The sequence below is a fragment of the Pithys albifrons genome, chromosome 2, assembly GCF_047495875.1.
Source record: "Pithys albifrons albifrons isolate INPA30051 chromosome 2, PitAlb_v1, whole genome shotgun sequence".
In the NCBI taxonomy this organism is placed as follows: Eukaryota; Metazoa; Chordata; class Aves; order Passeriformes; family Thamnophilidae; genus Pithys; species Pithys albifrons.
In genome coordinates, this window is record NC_092459.1 from 22,866,660 (window position 1) to 22,891,718 (window position 25,059).

Sequence of the window (25,059 nt, forward strand, 5' to 3'; positions counted from 1 at the left end):
AGCTGGAAAAATGTGAAATAAGACAGAATTGTCTTCTCATATTCTACTAATTCCTTTATGTTTTACAAACTATAGTTCCTGATATGACAATAAAGATGCAGCAGAACAGAATCTGATGAAAACCAGAGAATCATTTAAAGTAAATTGTCTGAATCTGTTTATTTTTGCATAGGAAGAAAGGCACCCACAAGAGGAGAAAGATGCACAGAAATTAAAGCAACACTAGGATGTACTTTAGGTACTGATCAACCAAATCAATATGGCCTTAATGGTGCTAGATTTAATGAATTAGAAAATGAACCATGAAGCTTAAATTGCAATGTACCACTGACACTGAAGATTGAAATGTGCAAAGATGCTGCTTACAGATGGGGAATTCAGAGATTAAAGCATTTAAGGTATGATTAGGAAAGCTACAATAAAACAGCATTCCAAGAAAAAAACAGAATGCAAGGAGGACACAAGCACACAAAAAGAGCAAGGAATATATGGACCAAATAATTTTTTTATAAATCCACAGCTTCAGTACTATTTGTACAGAAGTGATCTTTGGTTTTTAAAAGCCACTTTGGTTTTAAAACCACTTCAGATTTTATCTCCATTGTTGATGCAATGATTTCTCCATTCATACTCCATTTAGACCTACAGTGATAAGTATGTATGAATTTGAGGAGATATAAAGAAAGATGTGTAGATTTGCATGTGAAAATCAATGTTTAAAAATGTTTTATAAGACAGTTGAGGCTTGATTGTAAGCCAAAGGGAAGTTGTGTCTACTGTTCCAAGTCACCTATAGTGAAGTAATTTGAAGATGACAATAATCTATACCTGATGAAGGATCTCTTTGTCTGATTACTATCCTGAAATGGACTTAGACTTGAGGTTTGTTGGTTCAGTAACTAGGGCTGAAGGCTTCTGAAATTCAATCATCATATTAGAGGCTGCTAGAACAATGTAGATTTCTATTATTTCTTAAACCTTTATAATACAGAAAGTTTCATTTAAAATAAAAACCAAAACCCGCAAAACCATACATTAAGGCTACCAATTGGTATATGCATGTAAAAAATTTGTGCCTCAGGAACTCTCACTGCTATTTCAGTATACAGTAACAAATATATTCCTCTTCCCATCCTAAAATGTTCAAATAATAAGTATCTTGAAAAAAAGTTGTTATGGGTTTAGCCAAGTAGGCCATGAAGTTAGGCTTTAAAGTTCAGATTAGGCCTGAAACTGTCAGATGACTTGAGCTGGGCTGAGCTAGCTAACAGCTGACTTCTTCTAGCCAATAATATTGTATTCCATACCATACTACATCATCTCAAAGGGTGTAAAATCCAGTGTGTGGGAGTGGCTTGGTCAGTTCTGCCATGGCTGAGGTACAAGCCGGACGTGATCCAGCTTTTTGTCTTGGAGCAGGCCTTGCTTCTGTCCCTGCTGCCTCTGTTTGCATTTTGTTTGCATTCAGGAAAGTAGAAACATTTTTCTTGTTACCCTTTCTGTTTCTTGCTAGGAGTCTTTTAGAGTGCTTATGAATCTAGAGTAATGGGCTTTGTATTAACTGGGGAGTGGGAAGTTATCTTTTGTTACACATAACTTTGTGTGTGTGTTATATTGTAGCTTTCTCTTAATTTTCTCTTTTCTGTATAAATATATGTAGTTAGTTTCAGCATAAACCTGGTTTGAAGTGTTTCTTTCCCTCTCTCCCTCTTCTTTTTCCCTTGGCTGGTTGGGGAGGGGGGGGGGCGGGGAAGAACCCTTTCACTCTGTCTTGAACAGTTGGCGTTTTGCCAGCTCAACCCAGGACAGATAAATGGTGCATTGGCCGGGAAACGAAGGACACTGGCAAGTGTCCCAGAAAGTTGGCAGGGCACCCGGGAGCATTGTTATAGAAACATTCCTTGATATCTGCATTGCTTGGGTACATCTAATATAAACAATGTTCTCTTGCTACTGGATCCTCGTTTTATTCCTTATACTGACTGTTTCTGTGAGTTCAGACAGCTCAACTCGTACCTGCTGTGAATGCAGCCACTGCAAGGAGAAGCCTTACAGCCAAAGCAAACTGTCTTTCTCTCCTGCCTCACCTCAACAGAGAGCAAACCCCAAGTGTGAGTCACATGGTGACTGTCGTCCTTCCTGTGTAACCAGGGGAAAGGCATGAGGAGGTGGGACAGTGCATCTACTTCTGTGCTTGAAGTCCAGGTATGGAAATCAAAACATAAGAAAGCTGGATATAAAGCTGTCCACATGTTGAAGCAGAGATCGCAGAACAGAGCCAAGAACAGCAATTAAGCCGCCCTGCCTCCAGCTGAGAGGAGGAGGAGAACGACCAAGTCTACTGGACATTGCTGAACCAGAAAACTAGTCAAGACTGTACCTCCACACTGACTTGTAGATGACAGCCAGTGCCCCTCTGAGGGTGGCTGGACCGATTAAAAAAAATTAATTGAAGCATAGAGAGGCCCATGTGGGCTGTTGGTGCGTGGCAGGACACTGCTGCTTGAGTAGAATCTGTAGAGATTCATCATGTGGATGCTCATGTGCCCAAAGGCTGAGCTAGTGAAGGAACATCACACCTGGACTAGCATAAGGGAGAGTTGTTCCTGGCTCAATGGGCCCATGATGCCTCAGGCCACCTGTAGGTGGACGAGGCCGAGGGGTGGATTTAACCATGGACATTATTTCCCAGGTTATCCGCTATTGTGAAACCCCTAAGAAGGGGATAGTGACCCCAGTGTGGGGACGGAAACCCCTGAGAAGGGGATGGAGACCCCAGTGTGGGGATGGTTAATGAGGTCCTTCGAGGCAGATGTCTTGTCATCAAGAATCAACACCAGCATCAGTTCAGCATTACTCCTTTGCCTTTCGGTTGAAGTCACAGTTCCAAGTTTAGGCCTGGTTCACAGTTTCGGGCTGCCTTATTGTTGGACATCATGGGATACCAGTACCGGCTTTGTTTGGGTCTTTCTCATCTGGTGCATACTACGCACATTCTGCAAAAAGCAGCAGAAAGTAATAAAAATATAGTTGCTACTTTCTCTATACTGATCTGAGAAAAGAGCAAAAATTGGGTTGCTAAATCTCTTGTACTGATCTGAGAAAAGAGGATTGGTGCTGCCAGTTCATTTGCTTGCTGCCTTATTTTGCTGATAATACGGGCAACAATGCAAAACCAGTACTTAAAAAAAGATTTAAAAAATAAAGAAAAAAAAAGAAGAAAGAAATTCCTGGAAAGCATCTGTCAGATTTTGACATAAATGTCTATGTTTTTATTTTCTTCCCATATGTAGGTCTGATTTATTAATTTGTGTGGTATGTTTCTTCACTTACAAAAGTAACTAGATGACTGCTCATAGCGGCAATATTATTTGATAAAATGGAAGCATGTTGCTAGTTCCCAAAGCAGACATTCTCTTTTTAAGTGTTCTTCACAGAAAGAAAATGTGTGCCTTGTAGCCTGGTACTATTTCACAATGCACTTGCCATTTTCCCCCTAACCTACCTGCTTTCAAACAGAGTCTTTCACCTGTCTTGTTAGCTTTCAATCTTAAACAATTCTTCTCTTTGTCTTTCCTAATATCATGCACTTCTTCATCTCAAACATCTTCTTTTCTAATTGTTAGCTTTAGCTAAGTGCTATGTCATTTCCATGAGGAGGGGGAAATAAAAGGAAACAGAAACAAAAAAGCAAACTGATGGTGTCTAAAGAATTTCATGTTACTGCCAACAGCTCTTTTAGTTTGCTGACAAGTAATTCAAAAATACTGTTTACACTTTTGAACCCAGAAAATACCTAGTAAGTGCCTAGGATAAATTAGTTCCTACAGAAATCCAAAAGTAGAAATCTCTAGGAAGACCTTTATTTAAAAGGACAGGTATGTTGTAATAGATAGTCTCTTGCTTTACCTAAAATTATGTGTATTCTCATACTCTGATCCCAAACTTTTTCTTTTCCATGTTTTAGAATATTACACAGATTTCCACTTACACATTATGCTAGCTATTCTGTTTTTCACAGTGGAAATCTAAAATTTGAAACATTTAATTTCTACACATTAGAACAACTGCCCTTAACACAAGCATTATGGTATTGCAAACTATTCATTTAAGCAGGAAAACCTAGGACCCACAGGCAAATATAACCACAATCCTGCCAATGGGTGCTTTCCAGCTTGAAGAAATTCTGTTTCATAATTCCATTTGTTTCCTGCCATTTAGCCAACTTTCCACTTATTACATGCCTCCACGCCTTAATAGTAACTTCCAGTGCGGAACACTGTAAATTGTTTTCTGAAAAGTCAAAGCGTATGATGGCTACTCTATACCCTTTGTCTTCTTTGGCAGTGACTACCTCAAAGAATTCCAGCAAAATACTGAAGCATGACCAGCCCTTTCTGAATTCTCTACAGCTATTCTCAGTCAAGCTGTGTTTTCTAATGTTTCCCTATCTGAACCCTGAAATTAGTTTCTGGGGATCTCTGTAAAGTCTTCTGCAGCTGCCTGGTATACATCTGCAAACAGCAGAGAAAAAAAAACTTGCAAGGTTTGCTGAAGCCTTTATATTTCTATGCTTTCCTCAAAATAGGAATGCAAAAATATTAATATTTTTTTCAATATCCCCAAATATATGCATTCTTCATATCGCAAGTCTTTCCTACCTTCACATTGTGCTACATAATGTCTTCAGAGTGCCAGACTGTGCAGGGCAAAAGGAACGGAGGGTTACAGGGCTCAGAGAATTTGATTGGGTGTGTATGTATTTTGATCACTTGCCCACTCATATTTCTTAGCTTTATTAATCTCAAAATTACATTTTATACAAAACTTAAAATCTACTCAGTTTTTAAATTTCAATTTCAAAAATAAATACAATACCTCCCTATTAGTTTAAAAAAAATTGTCTTTAAGACAGTGTTGAAATTTTCACTGAACTATCATAACTATTTTTTGCTCTGTTAAAATTTATTTCAGGTGTAAATAATTTACTTGCCAGTCAGTGGGTATCCCAACACACTGCTGAAAATGAAACAAAATACTAGCGGTATTTAATGTATTATTGAAGCAAGAACTTTGGCAGCCCATTACCTACAATTCCATTTTGGCAATTACTATATAACTCCCCAAACCTAGTAATTTTTGATTTGTGTAGCAACAGACAAATATGACTGAACTGCTGTCCTCAGACGGAAAGTTCATACTCACTGAGAAATACTCTCATATGAGAAATTCCTAGCTCAACTCTAGCAAAATGAGTACATGCAAGGCTTCACACTTTTTCATGGTTGCCTATCTATCTTCTCTGCCTTAAAACAGAAGTGTCAATTCATTCTACTGCGCTATAATTCTGGATGATTGACAGGGAATTAAGAAAGAGAGCACTGCTTACAAATAAAGAATGCTAAGGTGTCATTTTCTTTTCTTTGCTGATACCATCCTGAACATTCAATTTTAGATTACTGAGTTAGACAGGAGTTGAAATATGTAGACATATAAGCAAATTTTATTAATGGTCACTAGGAAGAAGTTGCTGAACTACCAATGATGAACATAATGCGCAGGAGTCAGTGGTAGATAAAGCTGGGAGACAGGAGAGAAGATTTTAAATCTTTATTCAAGGTCTGTGAAGACATTTTGTTCTCTTTTACAGGGAGAAAGTGAAGGAAATCTCCTCTTTCAAGGAGAAAGTGTTGGTTAAGCATAGACTGCAGATAGATAAAAAGCAGTCCCCATTTTTGATCCCCTAAAATGGTGACCACTTATATTTCAGCACATAAATAAATGGGCATACCTGAAATAATAATGCTTTGAGTTAATCCTTGCTTTTTTTCTTCTGTTTTAAAGCCTTTCTTTTGTTACCCAGCATGCTGTGGATTTTTGGATTGCTGCTTCCTGCTTAGAAAATCAGAGAACCAAGAGATTTTAGCTTTACTGTTTACTTTTTACGTATATCAAGTCCTCATTGTTTTCTTCTAATACAGCATTTTGCAACAAAGCTCACTGAGTTTAAAGTCTCCCTTAATTTTGTGACCCTGTCCAAACAACTATCCAAAATATCACTGCACAGTCATGGTTTTGGATTAAATTTATGAAAAAGGGGGAATTTCAACATAATTTCAATATAAATCCAAAAGTAACACGCTGGTTTTAGATTTGTATCCCTATGGAAACTAACTCCAAACAAGAAATTGAGACATAAAGCTCATGAAAACTACACCAAAGAGTTGTGCTTGAGTTTTTACAACATAGAGTTTCATAAAATTGTACTTCAAAAATTGTCTTGTTCTTTCATTTTAAATCAAGAGATTAAACTGTGACTATACACATGTTTTTATGTAAAAGCTAGTAAATCATCACTTTAAAAGTAATTATATATATATGTAACTACTATACACATGCATTTGCTTATTCCCATTCAGCCTTTCACCATTGCTAACCATACCTTCATGCCATTCTACCATTATTCTATTTTATCACTTCTCTGTTCTACTCAGCTACTCTAATTTGCATGGCTTCTAGATGTAACTACCAGCCATTCACTGGGATAAGCCAGCATGAGCCCTTGTCCTTGTAGGTATCTACAAAACATGCCACAGAAATCAAAGGTGAAAGAATGGACTGCAGGATACAAATGCTAAGAGAATTTTCTTGTACAGAAACATTCTTGATTCTGTATTTATCTGGAAATTCACCATTATGGGTATATTCTTTTACGTCAGTCACAGAAATAGAGATGTAACACTTAAGAGGAGAATTGGCAGCGAAAACAGTCTGGCACCTGTCAAGAGATGTTTACGTGCTGCCAAGATACTGACACAATTGCAGGCTGATTTCTTGAGCTTTTTTTGACAGACAGAGTTACCAGTGCAGAACTGTTATGGCTTTGTGTACACCCAAACACCAGGTAATGCTTTTTGCATTTAACTGAGTAGGAATATGTTGCTTCTGCAGTACAAAGGCTCCAGCTGAGCTCCCAGATCAAAGCACATGTGACCCACCAACTCCTAGCACCCACTCCACTACCTGCCATTAAGAGTCATCCTCAAAACTCAAGATGCTTGCTAGTCCCTCCTCTAAAGATTCAACTGCCTTAAGCAGCAGCAAGGTCAGACTACTTCATAAAAGAAGGCAAGCAAGGAGCCAAAAGTCAGAGCCAGGCAGGCAGTGGTGGAAACGGCACCAAAAAAAAAACCCAAACAGAAAAACAAAAAAACCCCCAAGAAGCTGAGTCAGAGATTCAAGATCAGAATCAGGTCTGGAGACAGTATCCAGGATCACACACAGATCAGCCAGGTCTGAGGATAATCCAGTAAGTCAAGCCCTCAGGTGAGGATGAGAGTGAGATTCAAGAAGTACAAGACTAGGAACAAGTGCAATTGCAATGCTGCTGTAGAGTAGCTCAGGCAGAGGCCAAGCACAAGAGCTTCAGGTTTAAAGCCACGACCAAGTGAAGGAGAGGGAGCCCCGACTGCAGCTCCTTAGCAGCAAGGAACTCCTGGTCTAGGGATCTCAGCAACAAGCTGGCCTATAACCAGCATCTGAAAGGGGTCATGACAGCTTGTCACTTTAAGCAAGCTCAGCCTTAAAGAGCAAATCCTCCATTTGAAAAAAAAGGACAAGATGCATAGCTGCATTGAAGAGCTGCTTTTGGGTGGAAAATTCATCTCACCTAAGGCTCTGCATGTAAGCTCATATGAATCATGGAGGAGGGAATTTTAAACACAATTCTTTTTCAATTGCTTAACTTAGGCTCTACCATTTTAGGCTGCTGGCTGTTGTTAACCCTATTCCTATAACATAATGACCCTTGTGAATTAACTTCAGCATTTATGTTTAGACTCCTCTCCTGGTTCTGGTACTTCAAACTTAGCCATACCAACACTGAGTGCCTTTGCGTGAACTGAGATCTTACTACATAAGTAAACTGGCTGCATAAATATGTGCAGGTTGGTTAGTCTCTTCAGCATACACCAAGGGGCTACAATCAATCTGGTTAAGTGATGTAGGGAAGAGGTTAGCAGTCGTCAGCCATTCTTATTTGGATTTAAATTTGTCTAATCTTTAAAATTCAAGGGTCTTAAAGACAATAAAAATATTAAATATTTTAAGCTGTCTACAGGGAGATAGATTATAATTTTTGTAATGAAAACCTGTACTCACAAAGTTGGATTTTGCAGTCAGAACCTTGAAAGTTTAATCAGAGGCTTGTTAAACTCTGAAGTGGGGATTTTATTTCAAAATTCCTGTTTTCTGGAAAATGAAAGAACTAGTAAGAAGTGGTTTCATTTGACATGTAATCAAATCTCATGCATCTCATTGTATCCAATAAGGAGGCAATGATTATGTAAGGTGGTAAAAATACTTGATCCTTTTAAGCCATTAGAGTGTTATGCTTGTTTTCTTTGTTAGTATTTGATCCTAGTAGTGTAGGGGTCAGTTCATACTAATGAATTATTATAGGTAGCAATTTGAATTTTATCAAATTCCATGGGATCACCATGTGATTGTTTCATTTACTGAGGTATCACAGCCAGCCAAAAACTCTTCTTTGCCTATTAGTGTGTTCTTTCTCATATTTTGATATGTGCTATGAAGACAGGGAAACCTATTTCTGGCAACTACACAAGCTTTACAGGAAAAGAGTTCTGTAACCCTTCCATTAAAAACTTTCCCTTTCTTACCCATTCTGTACACACAACAGGAGTCAAATATCAGGGAAACTCAAATCTCCTTAGATCAATGGTTTACCTTACCAGGGCCTCTCCAGAACAGAAGTTTCCTGACCCATCTTTTTACCCTCCTTGGAGGTCTGTAACAATTCTCTATAAATGTTTTACTACTTCTTTTAGCTACACTTTGTGTTTGTCACATTAGCTAGCTCACAGATGTAATTTTACTCAAAATACCATAACCTCTAACTGGATCTCCGCATCACTTCCCATCTTCTGAATTTACCTCTTTTGTAAATTGTATAGTCTGGTATATTAAACCATTTAACCATGAGCCAGCCATGTTTCTACTTTGAATGTTTACTGATTTGTTCTGAAGCATCACTTCATGTTCCTCAGATTTTTACACAGATTCTCTTCATAAAAGAAAATGAGCTTTCTTTTTCCAGGCAATGCTTTCTATCTGTATTATACACTTTAGCAACTTAAAAAATTACTTAAGCTTTAAAAGTTGGCTAATCTCTCTCCCATCTTTCCCTACCTATCCTTTTGCTAAAACAACACATATAAAACTGAATAATAAATTTTCAAGACTATTGCCCTGCTAATTTCTTATACAGATATGGCCTGTCAGTTCTAGATGACTTTGGATCAGCCCCAAACAAAAGAAAATATTCTGGGTTGTATAATCCTGCATGGAACAATGTGATCTGTATAAAACACCACTTACTGAATCACCAGCACCTCCTTCCACTCCTAGGAGATCTCCCATCGAAGCAATGCCTGAATTAGTGCAGAGTGATTTGTGGCTTTCCAGCCATCATTCATTAATTCTTAGGAAATACAATATACAATACAATAGTACTCAGCCTGAGGTCGTATTCCACAATGTCGTAAGAAGAGTGTAATTTATTTGATGAATGTTCTTTAAACTTGTTTTCAAACAATAACTGTAGCCTATTATTTCTATAACCCCCCAAACACATTTCACTCTTGTTGAAATATTGTGTCGGTCACACAGACTCATAAAGCGGGAAGGGTAAGGAATTGTGTCTGTGAAGAGTTTGGTCTATGTAACAGCAGCTAAGTTGAAGACAAGCAGTTTTACTCCAATGCTTTGCCATTTCTGTATCTTTGGTAGAAAGGAAAGCAAGGGCAAGCCTGACAGCAAGGGCTAAAACTGACCTGGGTACTCAGATCCATTTGCTTTGGCACTTCACCACACAGCTGACCTGTAAAAGTTGCCCTGTTTTAGAAGGGGTATTGCTTAACTATAATTCACTGAGTAGCTGCCTTGTTTCTTTGACCAGAGACAAGAGAGGATGTTTTGAGGTGCAGGTTTTGTTTAAGGATCCAAGAGCCTGGAGACCTACCTTTACAGTGAACCAAGGAGCTGCTTACACAAAGCCAGTCAGAGAGACTGTGTAATGCCTGCTTCATCAAGGACTTTTGGCAAAATCTATGACAAGTTCAGCTCAGCCAAAACCACCGCACCTTTAGACATGCACTTTAGGAGAACTTGAGCACAGAGGGAAGTTTTCTGGTGGGTCTCAGACACCCCCGGTTTCCCAGAAACCTGAGAAAGTTGCAGTTTTCTTTTAGGTCTTCTGCTTCTTTGAATTTACATGTTAATTATCCTAAGCTGTACATATGGTACCTAAGAGCTTTTTTCCCCTTAAAGTCTTACACAGTAAATAAAAAAGGAGCAAGAGGTAAACATGAGAAAAGAATCACAACAAATACTGGGGTTAACAAAGCATAGCCATTGTTCAGTATTTAGTAGGCACTATGACAGCAATTATTTTAAGGAAGGATCTGAAAAACAATGATTCAAGTACATTTATGGTCAACTCTTCCCATGCTCAGTGGTTCTTATGCTTTTAGCTATTGCATTTGCAACTGAAGCTATCTGTGAAATTCGTGATTTATTCATCCCAGGGCCCATACGCACACAATTGGAATGGTAATAGTGAATTAGGGTGAATGCTGTGAGTAAAAGTTAGAACCTTTTCAGCAGATTTTGTCATTCATTATTTAATCAAATACCTGTGGATTCCCATATTGAAACTTTCCTTGTTCCTTCTTGTCACTTATATCACTAATACTGCTAACACATTGCTCTTATATCTGAACAACAGAATATGAGCTCTGCTAAAATAACAAGTTGGACAAAGGAAAGTCTGACATTCAAAATGGCTGCCTGAATCACAAGGAAGCAGAAGATGCCATTAAGTATAAAATAGAACAATAAAGGCCTACAACTTGTAAATAGCTTTTGATTCTGTAACAGTCAAAATAGGACTCCTTAGGACTGCATGTGCATATTTTTCAAGATTCTGTCTTTACAAAAACTTCATTAGAACTTGAAATCTCCTTCTTGCATTATATCCTATTCTGACAAATGTGTCAATGTAAGGAAAAAAATCTCTTATGAAAATTAACTATTTCTGATTATTTAGCCATAGATTAGAAAGCTGATTAAATAAGATATAAAACTGTTGCTAATCTTACTTGGAAGACATAACTGATAAAGAAAAAAAGAATAACAAAGGCATGTCGAGAGTAATAAAATTATCTAGATAACTCTGTGTACATAATTATCAATATTTTAGATTTATCCATCTGAAATCAAGATATAATTTTGCATTGTTCCATTTTTTTATTTAGATATCTCTGTAAAACAGAAATTGTAGTTTAGTAGACCAAAAACATACAACTATTTCCAAGTGGAATTTGAGATATCAGAAAAAATGTATTTTATGTCCCTCTTTCATCTAATATTACAGTATACATCATTGTTTCTTAGTGATTTTGTATGAAATTCAAGGTAATAAATAGATAAGGATTGACATTTTCTGGTAAATGCAACAGCAGTAACGCCTATAGACAATCTGTTATCTGAGTAATACTTTCTGAAAGTTGGTAAGTGCCTTTTTCTCTTCTAATGATCTCTTTAAGGGGCCTTTTAAAAATTGCACATTTGAATTAAACTAAAAGTTACTCCTATGGTATATACAGACAGAGAAATAGAGTAGAGTTACCTGTATGGCTGTGAGGATATTGGCTAACGCCTGGCCATACGTGTCATGACAGTGAACAGCGAGAGCACTCAGAGGAATTTCTTTCATAACAGCTTCCAACATTTTTTTCATACTTCCAGGAGTCCCCACACCAATTGTATCTCCCAGAGAGATTTCGTAACAGCCTATACTGTACAGCCGCTTAGATACCTGATCAGAAACAGAAAAATATGAAGAGGTCAAGATGAAAGAACATAAAATAGGGTCAACTTCTGTACAGGTTTCATGTTTTGACCTACTGAGGTCAATCTATTTATCACACACCCTCTATACATTCTTGAAGATAGTAATCCAAGAACATCACACAGATCCTCTTATTTTAAATTTATAGTTCTGCTTCTGTACATGGAATAACCAACCAAGCCAAATCAATAAAAAACTTGCTTTCTGACTCTCACAGACTATCCAAATAAGCAAAAATTTAAACCTATGAATTAAGTTTCTTTAAAGCCCTTTCCCAACATTTCTCTCTCTCTGGGGACTTTCCAGCTGTTTCATTTTCTCCATGTACTTTTCAGCTTATAAATTGTGCAGGGTAAAGGCTCGCCCTTTTGTCTGCTTATAACGTGGAGCCAAGCACATGGCCAAACTAATACAATAAATAATTAACAAGAAGACTGATTTTGCTTTCTCTTGGAACTCAGGTAATCCATGAAAACTGAGGTTTTAATATGCTGCAGTCAGTATTAATTCTGCAATATTAATTTAGTTTGCTTTCATGAAATCAAACATTAAAATACTAACAAAGTAAAATTTCAACTTAATTAACATTCTAGTGCGTAAGTTTTAAAAATTTTCTTAATATTAAACAAAACCATATACAAATACATCTTACTGACATAAGTAGAGCTCCAAATATTGCTGGAATTATCTTTGATGAGTTCTTTGCTTTAGTAAGAGAACCGAGGTCTGGCTCCATAATTTTTGTATGAAGAGAAACACATTCAGAAGCACCAAATCATGTTTTACCTTAAAATATTGCTTCAGAAATAAAATTTAGGAGCTTTCCATTCTATTTTTGTTGAATTTATTTGGAAATGCTTCACTTTATTTTCAGCTGCTGAAAATGTTTGTGCCCTTTAGGATTCCCCACTGTGTATTAATGATCCCAAAAGACCATTCCACTGGAAAAGAGTCTCAGTCTAGAAATTAACTGTTTGGAAATGAAAAAATACAACGCTTTTCCAAGACATTTTCAGTTACACTGTACTCTGCTGTTAAAGCAATTCCAGGACTTCATCAGTGGGATTGCTGTGAACATGTCTGAGAAAGCTGACAAAGCGCTGCACCAGCAGTCTTGGAAAAGGTGGTTAATATTGCTGTTCACTTAATTCAAAGAACAGCTGAAAATAAACTTCAAATAGTCTGAATCATCCTGTTTAAGGCTTGGAAGTGCTATGCCTATTGCAAATGTAGCAAAACTGTGTTTCAAAGTCACACTTACTGGGTCATACTAACACAAATTCAACATACGTTTTAAGAAGGGGACATTCACCAGATTGCAAAAGAGATTCTATCTCATGGCCTATTTTTACATCATCCACACATGGCAGACATTTTAACTAGACTACTGTTGTACGGCAAAAAAAGGATCATCTGCAGCTACAGATGGGTTTAATCCAGTTAATCCCCAAACCTCAGATTTTTGTTACAATAAGGGTAAAGGGAGCAGACTGCATTTTTTTTTCCTCCAGTTCTTTCTAATTCATGATTCAAAGTTTTTCTAGATGAACATTTTAGTGAAACTGAGACTATATAAACTGATAGAAATCATAATGCATTCACTCCTTTCCAATGTTCAGCTGTCTGAAAACAAAGTTCCGAAAGAAGAGAGCATGAAACTGCTAACAAGGTCAGCATCATCACTGACTTGTCCCGATCTAACCTTAATGTGACCCTTAAAAAGAGATCTATATTTATTTTCAAGAAAAATGTGCATGCTTGGAAGCTGAATGGGAGTTTTCCATACTGAATTTTCTATTCTATCATAGTAGGAGGCAGTCCATTAGTTATATTTTTGTTAACTTTTCAATGTGGATGTTTGGGAGGCGGGTGTGGGAGAAGAGAATACACAGTTTTGTCAATGTAATCAGGATGTGATTATGAGCTTGCAGCTTTGTTGATTGAACAGGGCTGTGTTCTGCCCACTGAGCAGTTTTACTATGCATGAGTCTTATGCTGCACCCCTTGGGAACACTGCCCTGGCACCAAGCATTGATCAAAATGAGAGCTGGTGACCCAGCACTGCAATCCTTTAGGCATGTGCACAGTCCTACTCCTGGAAATAATATCTGAAACTGTATTCTTACAGGGAATACAAAAGGTCATAATCCAGTTATAGATTATCATATGCAACTACCAACAAAAAGACCTGCAGTTCTTGTGTTGTAAAGGAAACTTTAATGATCCAACAATATTCAAACAAGAGTATGTACATTTTCTGTAGCCTGATCAGCATGTGTAATATTTAAAGGAATTCATTGCTTTAGGTTAAAGGGAAGCAAAGGAGAGAAAGAAGCAGGCAGAAAGATAAAAACAGCCAAGCATGCAACACGAAGGCAATGGGTAACACGTATGTTATACAGTGCCTGCAACAACTTTCAAGGTTTATTTGCCTAAAACTGAAATTCACAAACAACAAAATAATAAGTGGTTAAGCAGTGACTCCATTTCAAGAAGCAGCAGAGTGATAAAACCGGACTACATGGTTTATTTAAAGATATGATGTTTTGTTAAATAAACAACCACACAGAAATACCGAGATCCTAGAACTCTGAAAGAATCTGAAGTTTATACTTTCTAGATAACTATATATAAAACAGTTATGTATCTAATATGCCATAATTGCATGTAGTCTGCAAAAATCTGTAATAATACATGTAATCTGAAATAATCCACTTCTTCTAATCGCTTTGGCATCAGTTAAAAAAATTTTGCTTAAAAAAATAATTCACTTTTACCACAGAAGAAACTGTCTAAACCTTTTAATGATAGGTGCTGACTGCAGTACCCTGTCAAGGCAGTCAAGATGCTCCCATCCCAAGAAAGATGATGACCAAAGCAGCAGCTCTCTGAAAGGGTTTAGCAACTCAGCCAGTAATTTCGGTCATTCTGGTTCAGCAAATAAGTGCATGTGTTAATTTAAAATCAACCAGATGCTTCTATATACACACCAGTGCTTATCAAATCAAGGCTGGCACTAAGAAATTTAATGAAGTACCTTTTTCTTCATAAACACATACGGAGTGGTGTACAGGTATACAAAAAGTCACTTACTGCAATGAGGACAGAAAATGAAACAGCTACATGAGTAAAAGTTTGCAGGTTTGGAACATTAAACAGCATTCCCACTGGCAAACTGAGAAAGAGCTCTTCTGTGCAAGAAGAGTAGTTAAAAAACAAGCAACACATGAAAAGAAGCCTATTGGGGAACATGATAAGCAGTATGGCATCACCACTATGACTAAAGCTGTGTCAATTCTAACCTTCACATATTAAAACAAATTAATTTTGAAACACTGAGTACCTTCAAAACACTGAGTACTTTTTTTCAAAGAGTGTGAGTATGTATGGCCACTGTGGGAGAATACTCACAAGTTCCCTCTGGAATGTACACTAAAAGAAGATGCAGGTGAATAGGACCTGAAAACCACACGTGCATAACATAATATACTAGACAAATGTGGACTAGCTGCTAGATCTATGAACTAAAAGATAATTGTTTGAACATTCTGCTAGATCAACAAAAATAGGTGATGAAGTGCAACAGAGAAGACAAGTCTGACCCTAGGTGGAAGGCCAGTGTGTTCTGCCTTAAGCCTCTTAAATTCTCTCTCCACTTTCTTTTTTACTGTCCTTTTCAGCTTTGATGCCCTCTTTCCCTTCATTTTACACTTGTGTTTCACTTATCCCTCGCCTGGAAAAAAACCCACTGAACTGAGGTATCTTCTTCCTTGTCCTTTATCTTACAGGGGAAAAGGGGGCAGGGAGAGAGGGTGGAACTTACTCCATCGTGGCAGTAAAGTAATTTAAGAAATTATATTGGGGCTAAGTTTTACTTTAAGTGTCAATCACATGGCACTCACCAGAAGCACAATGTTGTAGCAGGTGCTTTACCAGCTGACAGCACATCATGCTTATTTCACAATAAAATGGACTTAAAAGCAAGAGGTTGTGCTGGAAACTGCCTTGTAAAACAGGGTCCACTGATATATGTGCTTGAGTCTATTTCCTTAAGCATTTTTTACTTTCTTCCTGGAGGTAACAGAACATAGTATTTTTTTCTCACAACTGATAGCAATCAAAATCCAGTTTTTCTAACATTTGACTGCATAAGGTTGAGTGAGGTTATGCACCCAGTTTTAACATTAGCTATATTTTGTGCTTGTTTTCCCTGATTTTTATCCATTAAAGATATTTTTATGATTAAGTAGGGAACATGACTTATAGACATTGTAAAATGTATTTTTGATTCATTAAAAAGACAAGACAGAAGTTCATTCTTACTTCTGCCACTTTAGCTGGTATGATGTTTCCTTCATATGGGCATCCCAACACACACGACACATACCTGTAACAGAAAGAACAGACAATGATTCTTCTGGTTTTTACATATATGTGTGTATTCACACGTTACATTAAAAAATGGGTTAAAATGGGTGTATCAATTTTTTATTGATTTTCCTTTTAAATCATAGAACAGAGAGTTATAGCTTTATTTATGCCAATGTATGTTACAAGCTGTAAAGGAGTGGCAATGTAGACAAGTTAATGGTGCTGCAGGAGACTTTATTTTTCTTGGTATTTCCTTCTGAAGTTGCAAGAGCCCACTCAAGGTATTCAGAGAAAGATATCATTTTTTCCCTTGTACCAGCTACCCAGATCCTAGTGAGCAACTATGTACACAACTTCTAAGAACTACATTATCTCGTAAGTCATCGGAACTGTGATGAATGAGGTAGTTTTCACCCTCTACTTCTGTATAGGCATCTCTGTCCTAGTGCCCCAGAAAAATCATAGCTCCACTGCAAACTGTAATTTAGGTAGGCCTTGGGACAAGAAGAAACTGAGAAGCCAAGGCACGTCCCTCAGCAGCTATGGGCTCCACAAAGCACAGAAACTGAAAGCCACAACTAAGCTTCCATTGTTCGGCCCTAACGCTCTGTTAGCACAGAATTTGGTTTAAATTTCCTCTTTTTAATGACAATTAAGAGCCATGAAATTCTAATTGAACTTCTAATTATTTATCTTAAATTGATTAGGAATACAATTAAAATAACCAGAAACAGCCAGTTATAATCAAAAGTGTGACTGTAAAAGGATTTACAACAAATCCAGAGGCAGGCAGAGCCCCAGTCCCAGTGGGAGGTTGCTCCATTGCTTTATAAAGGAACAAGAGCATTCATCGATCTCCAGTCATTCCCTTTTGCTCAATGCTGAAGGATATAATGTCAAATTATACACTGCATAATGCAAAAGGGATTGAACATATGCCAGTTTGCATGTAGTCAAGGTTTGCAGGGTAAAGGATATATTGTTTCATTGTAGTTGAAGGAGAAAGTGATTGATAGAATGTGAAATTAGGATCAGTAACAGGCAAAAACAAATTGAGAAAAAAAAGTCCACATTTTAATGCATAGAATAGATTCCATCCCTTATATGAAAGTATGGTGTTGGCACACTAGAAGTAGCAGCAAGAATGAAGCAAACCTTGAATCTAAAAAGAACTTGATTAGCCCTGACAAAGAAATGGAAATGAATATTGTTTCCACAAAAGTGGTTGGGTCCATTACATCCTGTTCATAATTTTAGTCCAGATGCCTACTAGGCATGATTTCAATTATCAGTATGCCATTATGAAAACCAGATTTTTTGAAACTTGGCCACATAATTCATTAGATACCAGGCCCAATTTAGATGTCACTGCTTAAATTTCAAAATTCTGAATTTTCTTATCTATATTAAAGATAAAAAGTAGCTACTGTTAAGTTAAACACTGCCCTGATTTTCAGTGACACGTAACTCAAAAGCAATTCAAGATAATTTCCTTATTTTTTAATGCATACAAAGTGTTTCAAATTAAATGAAGCATAGAAAACTTCAAACCCAAAGGATTGCTTTTTGCATAATACTACAGTGCCTAGAGTTTGAGAATACATAAACTTAGTGAAATTATTTTCAACATTAGCCACATCACTTTTTATGAAGTGATCAAGAACCGTACTAAGTAAACACAAAACATACAGTTCATATGTGTACATGTTCCCTTTACTTACAAATATCTTTACAGGTTCCTAAAAACTACATATATCAGATTGAGAGGATATGCTTTTGGTAGCGATAATGTGGCAAAATGACATCTGGAATGGCATAGGGCAAACAAAAGTAAAAGCAGGCCAAAAGGTACCTGGAGAACAAGGGAATACTCCCTGTGGTTCACATCAGCAAGCAGATTGCCTGAGCTCACATAATTCAGCTGGGCCTGCTGGAGTATGAAAGTATGTGGTGATCTGAGGAATCTGTCTACTACAATACACAAACCTGTTTGAGATTATGAACTCTCTGCATACTTACACCATTGTGACTAGACTGACATTTTAAACACAGAAAATAAGACAAATATAATTGATCTGGGCATCTGCGATTCAATACTGAACTGGAGAAAATACGGATTACTTAAAGAATTTGACAGGAAAAGAACTTCCTACCATAGAGACAAAAAAGTCCTGTGGACAATGAGAGAAAATTTCTTCAGTAGAGTTCATCAAGAATGAGTTTGGTAGAATTTTATCTAATATTTTCATTTAATGAGTTGGCATGAAAAGTAGAGATGTGGTGATAACATTAAATTTCTTGGTACTGTCAAAACAAAAAAAAAGGGACTCAGTTGATAGCAATGACAAATAGTGAAATGGTAGAAATGAAGCTAGGAAAGACTGAAATGCACTCCAGACATATATAAGGATAAGCATTTTTAATAGAGGAAATAAAATATAAATTCCTTTCAACAGGGTCTTGCTGTATTCTTACTGGAAATAAGAGACACAATTTGAGTCATTTGTAGAAATTTTCATGCAAGCTGGAACATATGCAGGCAAGTAGTAAAACTAGTGGGGTACAGAGAGCCTGGCATAGCAAAGGAGAAAATGCGCACGTCTGTGTGAAAGAGGAAAGATAATCACATGTCTCGTCTGAGTATTTGCCAAGACATCTAACAATTAAGGCAACGCTGAGTGGGATGCTTTGTAATTGCATTTGTAAGGTTCCAAATTAATAAACAAAACTGTCAGGAAACAGATTTCAAGAGTAAGGTAGATCTGTTATCTACAGACATGTTTGGCTGTTACTTTTTTTTTTTTTATTTTTAAGTATGAAATAACCATAAGGCATTAAAACCCACAAGAGCATACAGCCAAAGCAGAGTCCCAGAACCTTCACCCACATACTTCCAAAGTGGGAGACAACTTTGAAGAACGTGCTGAAGAACTGCTTAAAAAGAAGAAAATTACCAAGACAGAGCCATGGAGTGCAACGACAAGACAGGCTTAAAAGAAGAGTCTGGTCAACTGCAGCAAACACTACTGACAAGTCAAGAAGAATGAGGATTGACTACTGTTTCCGAGATCTTGTCATCAGGGAGTTTGGTGAGAGCTGTTGCAGTTGCAAGCAAGGAACAGAAGCCAAAGCGTAGGAGTTATAGGAGGGAATCACAGAGGAGGGTCTCCAGAGAGTAATTATAAACAGCGCCTTCAATGAGCTTAGGAATGAAGAAGAGATAGGCGATGAGATATGATACGAAGAACCAAGTAGGGTCAAAGGTGCGATTTTTAAGAGGCAAATGCTTGCTTATATTGCAAGTGGAAAAGAGCCAGAGGACAGCAAGAGGTTAAGAAAGAGAACAAGGGAGGGAAGAAATAAGAGGAAAAACAGAACATGGGGTCAATGGGGCAAGTGGAAGGGGTACAGATGGAAAGTAAACAAAAAACTTCTGCTGCATTGACAGTGGAGGAGAAAGGATTAGGGGACGTGAGAGAAAGGAGAGCAACACAAGAGGACACCATATTTCTCTTAGGTGAAAAAGGAAGATTCTACATGAAGAAAAGCGGCAGAGGAAAAAAGAACAGTTTGAGCAATAAGTTGCAGAGGCAACTGGGATTTAATTTGGGAACTCAATTAAGTTGGAGAAAACAGCTATTTTCTAAAAAGATAGCAGGACTGAAAGAAAAAAATACACTGTAATGCAAATGACTGCCCTGGTCTCAGGGTATTCACCAGAGACAGTCCACAATATGAGAGCAGAAGCAAATATCTGGGAGTTCACAAAGCAGAGTCTGCACTGGAAGCGTTTAATTCTAAGTATGTGCTTAAATCTTTGCAGAATCAAGGCCAGATGTAGCTTAACTACATCTTCAGCATGCAATCAAGAAAAAAGCCCATGAAATGAGAGGTGAAGAGAGGGACCTGCAAGTGAACGTACCTATACAGCTGCTTTAGAAACATGCAGGTACATGTTTTGCTCACTCAGGTTTTGTGCAATCAGAATTCCTCTCATTAATAAAAAGTGATAAAAAGAAGTTTTCTGCTTGTTTCACTTGGCAGAGTTTACCCAGTCTCTTGCCTGTTCTACAGATTTCACTGCAGGTGAGTATCATCTGGCCTTCTACTGAATTGTTTTCTATGCATGGAAAAAGCATAAAAATAGATCCAAACAATTTTACTGGGTAATACTTTGCACATAAATGCTGAACAGACTCTGGGGATGGGAGACAAAAGGAAGAGGAAGGGAGTTTTCAATTTCTTCCAGTAAGCCAAAACCAAATTACGATGTTACACAAACAGATAGATAGTATAAGGTCCCCAGAATCAAAGTCACTAGGAATGGTGACAATCACCACACCAGCCCAATGCCTGTGAAGAGTATCAAACCACAAACAGGGTAAATGAGAAAACTTTTCTTTACCAAATTGTGTTAGAAGGAAAATGAATCCAAGCAGAAACTGAACTCCATGTTGTAATCAGCCCTTTGTCAGCTTGTTTCAGCAAGAGTTCCAGAGCCAGATTCACAGCTGCTACCACAGCTGGAAGCATGGAGCCTCCTGAGAAGCCAGTTGCAGACTCAGATGCTGCTGTTTCCTGTTTATTATTATAGTGTAAGTTCGCATATAATTTACCATGTTCACTGCAGATGTATTTATTTTTATTGGATGTTTGTGCTAAAATGTATATGCCTATCTTTTGGTGCATTCATAATATCAAGGTTGATGTATTTTGTTTCTTTGCAAAGGAAGCCATTTGTTAAAAACAATCTTTAATGTGATGAGAGGAGAAACACAAAGAAGGGAAGAGAGAAAAGAGATTCTTCCAGAAACAGAATCTCCACGCCAAGTCCAAAATGTGTAAATAAGGCCAGGATTTTTTTCCAAATTTTACTTTAAAAAAGAAGAAACAAAAACAACCTCTCTATATATTTACTGCCCAATTACAAGTATTCACAGCTATTCACAGTGAATACTATAGTAAAAATATTTGTCACTATTTTTAGAATGCCCAGGAAACACTGTTAAATTGTAAACTATGTTCTAGAAAATAACTACTTGTCTAAAAATATAACTAAACTGTTACAATAATGAACGGCCACTAAAACACTTAATTTTTAATAACTATCTCAAGTTATTCATGGAGTAATCTGTAACATACTAGCAAACACACTGTCTTGTAACCTTAAAATTTCATACTAACATTTCAAATCTGATTTACACTACCCTTTAAGAAGAAACAGGGATGAGTATCTGGTTTTTGGGTTTTTTTTAATTTTTTTAAAGCACCTTTTCTGGCCCACTAATATTTTCTCCCTGCAGGTACAAAACAACAGGTAAAGGTTGCTATGAAGTTATTTGTAAGGAAAACCTCTCCCCTTACATAATGCAATCATCCAGTATGACAGAGTTAGTATAATGGCTATGACATCCTTCTCTTAAGCTGTTTCCAATACAGAGAAATGCACTAAGTCCCCACATCCCAGCAATATCTGGCTTCATTAGCTTCTCCAGGGAACTGTGACCAGCTGGCTTCATGCTGTGTAACCTCATAGATTTGTTTACCATTCACATACAAAAACACGCTTCCAAGTCTTAAATGTTCATCTTCATTTAATTGTTCACGTAACCTCAAATACAGGCTCACTTATAGTGACATGAAGGTGTTAAATGGGTTTTACTATCTAGAGAAGTGATAATGACACAAATCACTGTATTACCAATATAATTGTGATTATTCTAAACTACACAGTGCAGCTTTAAAAATGGGCATTTTAGAGCAATGTGAAAAAAACGTGTACTCCAGCTCTAGGTATTCCAGAATACCAGAAAATACAAGTTCAAAGTTCCTGTCTGTATTTGTAAAACACACACAGCTTTGAATTTTAATGATTTATGCAAAACTGAATTGTTGGAGTTTATGTTATGATACTTCTAATTATGTATAAAAATACAGTACTGTAAGGCCATACAAATATCTTTACTTATTCAGGATGAACTGTAACAAAAGAAAAACAAAGATCACTGTTGAACTGAATTATAAAATCAGATTGTCTTGATAATCACAAGTTTCAGATAATTAGGATGTTTCCTTAAAACAAAACAGAAGTTATTAGTAGTTTCTGAAAGCACTTGTTATAAAGTACATTAAAATACAACTAATGTGTTATTCCATGGGGTTTTATCCAAATAAATCCAGGTATCATTAGCACAAGACAAAGATAACTAAAATCAATTCTTTAAGTCTTCATTATTTTGTGTTTAATCTGTGTATTAGCATCAAAGTAAACCAATAATTATTTCTTATAATCAACAAGAAATTATATATATGTCATTACCTGTAAGCTTTATTATAGCATAATATAAAAGGTAATAATTGTACATAATAGGTTCTTTGGTATCTATTTGTCATAGAAAATAAAAATTGCTATATTTCAAGTATATCAAACCGTATTTGAATTCCATACAAGCACAGATGTAAGCTAAATATTGATACAGTTCAAAATGCTTTTATGTACTGTGAACTTCACCATTGCTAAAGACATAGGACATAAACAAGGGAATTACATACTCTAGTTCAGAATTAATGTGTGATTACCTAGGCTTTAACTTATGAAACAGCAGATTTGTAAGGAAATGCTTCTAGAGTTACTTTACAGCAACCATTTGCATCTGTTTTTCTAACACTGAAACTCTAAACGTTTGTGCACACACTCGCTCAAATGGCCTTAGATCATATGAAATTTTTTCAGGTCTGGAACATAAATCCAGCTTTTAATTGCCGATCATGGAGAGGTGTTTTTTTAAGTAGGGAAAAAAAAATTACAACCCTTCATGCTTATGTCTCTTGTTCATTTTTATTAGGACTAAGACAGTCTTATGCAGAACTCAATGTTTGATTTTATTTCATTGTCAGAGGACACAAAGCAGGTAGTGAGGTACCATTTGCTGAAAAGGGGGAAATGAAAGTCCTTACTTCTTTACTGTTGTATTGTACTAATTTAAATTCATTTCTGTGTCTTTTTAAATTCTAGAATATATTAACTTGGAAGAATCTAGTATAATCAGATTCTACTTAATATTTTCTTTATATGTATGTTAATAATATATTGAACTTAAAAGACAAACCAAGTGACTACTTACAATTACCATTTGCCACCATTTTTCATCAACCCTGGCTGTTAAGACTTCATTTTGAATCACTCAGTAAGTTCTGATATTTTAAATAGTACCTGAATTATACATTGAAAGATGCAAATTTAAAACCAGCACTATTTTATGTTACTTCACATGCCAAACATGCATAGTAGTAATTAGCTGACCACACATTTCATAACTGATTTGGCTCAGTGTCTTTGTAGAATGTGTCCCAGATGTTATTGTAAAGTTTTTATGCATGTACAAAAAAATAAAAATAAAACCCCCTTTATGATGCTAATAAATAGTCTAACTTCTAAGACCATACACAACATTTCAGTTCTTCATAAACATTTGAACTAATTTAGTAAACATTTAGAAAACTGTGGACTGTGCTACAGATTTCAAATGTGACAGCTGACAACATAAATTTTCTGGATGATGATGGAGTCAATGTTAGTGCAGCTGTAGTAACAGTAAGACATGCAAAAGCTTACAGTTTAGTTTCAACTGTTTGAGTGCATTTTTCATAAGATTCAAGGATTGCCAATGATTTATGCTCACTGCATAAATTTTAAATTGCCAGGAAAAATAGGAAATAAAATTTGAACCTCTTAAAATTATTTTTGGAAGTATTTTTCAACCGCACAAATAAGGAGTTAGGGTAAGGCACTAAATTATCCATTTCCTGCAAATAAATAACTCTTTAAACAATAAGAGCACTTTTGAAAGGAAACAATCTCTATATCGAAATGAATGCAAATATAATTCATGCATATTAATATTTTTATTACCCAAGTAATTCCAGCAAAATATTTAGTCTACATAATTTATTAGACGCTAAAATGTGTAGTCCTGGGCGCTTGCTTGAGAAAAGGCTTCAGATTTGGGTCATGGTCCTTTAAATTAGCCACTCTCTTAAACAGTGATTAAAACCAAAGTCCGCAAAGAACAAACCTTTGCCCATAAAGTCCACAGCTTCATTTTGTGTTACCTTGCAGCACAAAGCCTATTAATACATTTCTTTTATCTATTGTAACTTACACAAATTACAAGGTCCTAATCCTCAGCTTATGCACAGGTAAAATGGGATCTCTTCTTATTTCTGATACCAAAATAATCATCTACTGCCTATGGCTTAGGTAGGCCATCTATAGATAGACAGGACCTAAGCTCACTTAACAGTCAAAAGAATGATCAGCCTGTGAGTGCTTCATCTTATCCTAAGGTAGGTACTTTAAAAAGCACCTACAGTAAATCACAGCCTGAGGGCTTCCTAATTTCCTCTAGTTACTACAGAAAAATTTAGCATGACAAGCTCAGACTTGTGTGGTCATGCTCAGATCTGCCTCATGTTACAACAAGAATTGTAAGCAATATATAATTACTTTCAGCAAATAGAAGGCACAGAACAAAATAAAACCTTAAACTAATCATCTTGCAATTAAATAACAACCACTCAAATCATGAGCACCTATTCAATATACTGAACGTCAAGAACAACTTGCCACAAAGCCTTGACTGTCTCAGCATTTAGAGAATTTTGCATGGAATGGGATAACAAAATGTCATGTTTTTATCTGTCTCTACAAGCAGATTCTTTAGCAACAGCTAAATATGGGGTTATATATCACAGGC

General features: G+C 36.6%; 1 protein-coding gene across 3 annotated transcripts in view; it reads right to left on the reverse strand.

Moving 5' to 3' along the window:
- Window positions 1–25,059, reverse strand: part of HMGCLL1 (3-hydroxy-3-methylglutaryl-CoA lyase like 1) — a 79,197-nt gene that overhangs the window by 23,599 nt on the left and 30,539 nt on the right. For all 3 annotated transcript variants that reach the window (XM_071548490.1, XM_071548492.1, XM_071548491.1), the window contains exons 6-7: window positions 16,256–16,319; window positions 11,711–11,899 (exon numbers count right to left, since the gene is read on the reverse strand). In XM_071548490.1, the coding sequence (XP_071404591.1) occupies window positions 11,711–11,899; window positions 16,256–16,319 (253 nt within the window). The remainder of the gene's footprint in view (window positions 1–11,710; window positions 11,900–16,255; window positions 16,320–25,059) is intronic.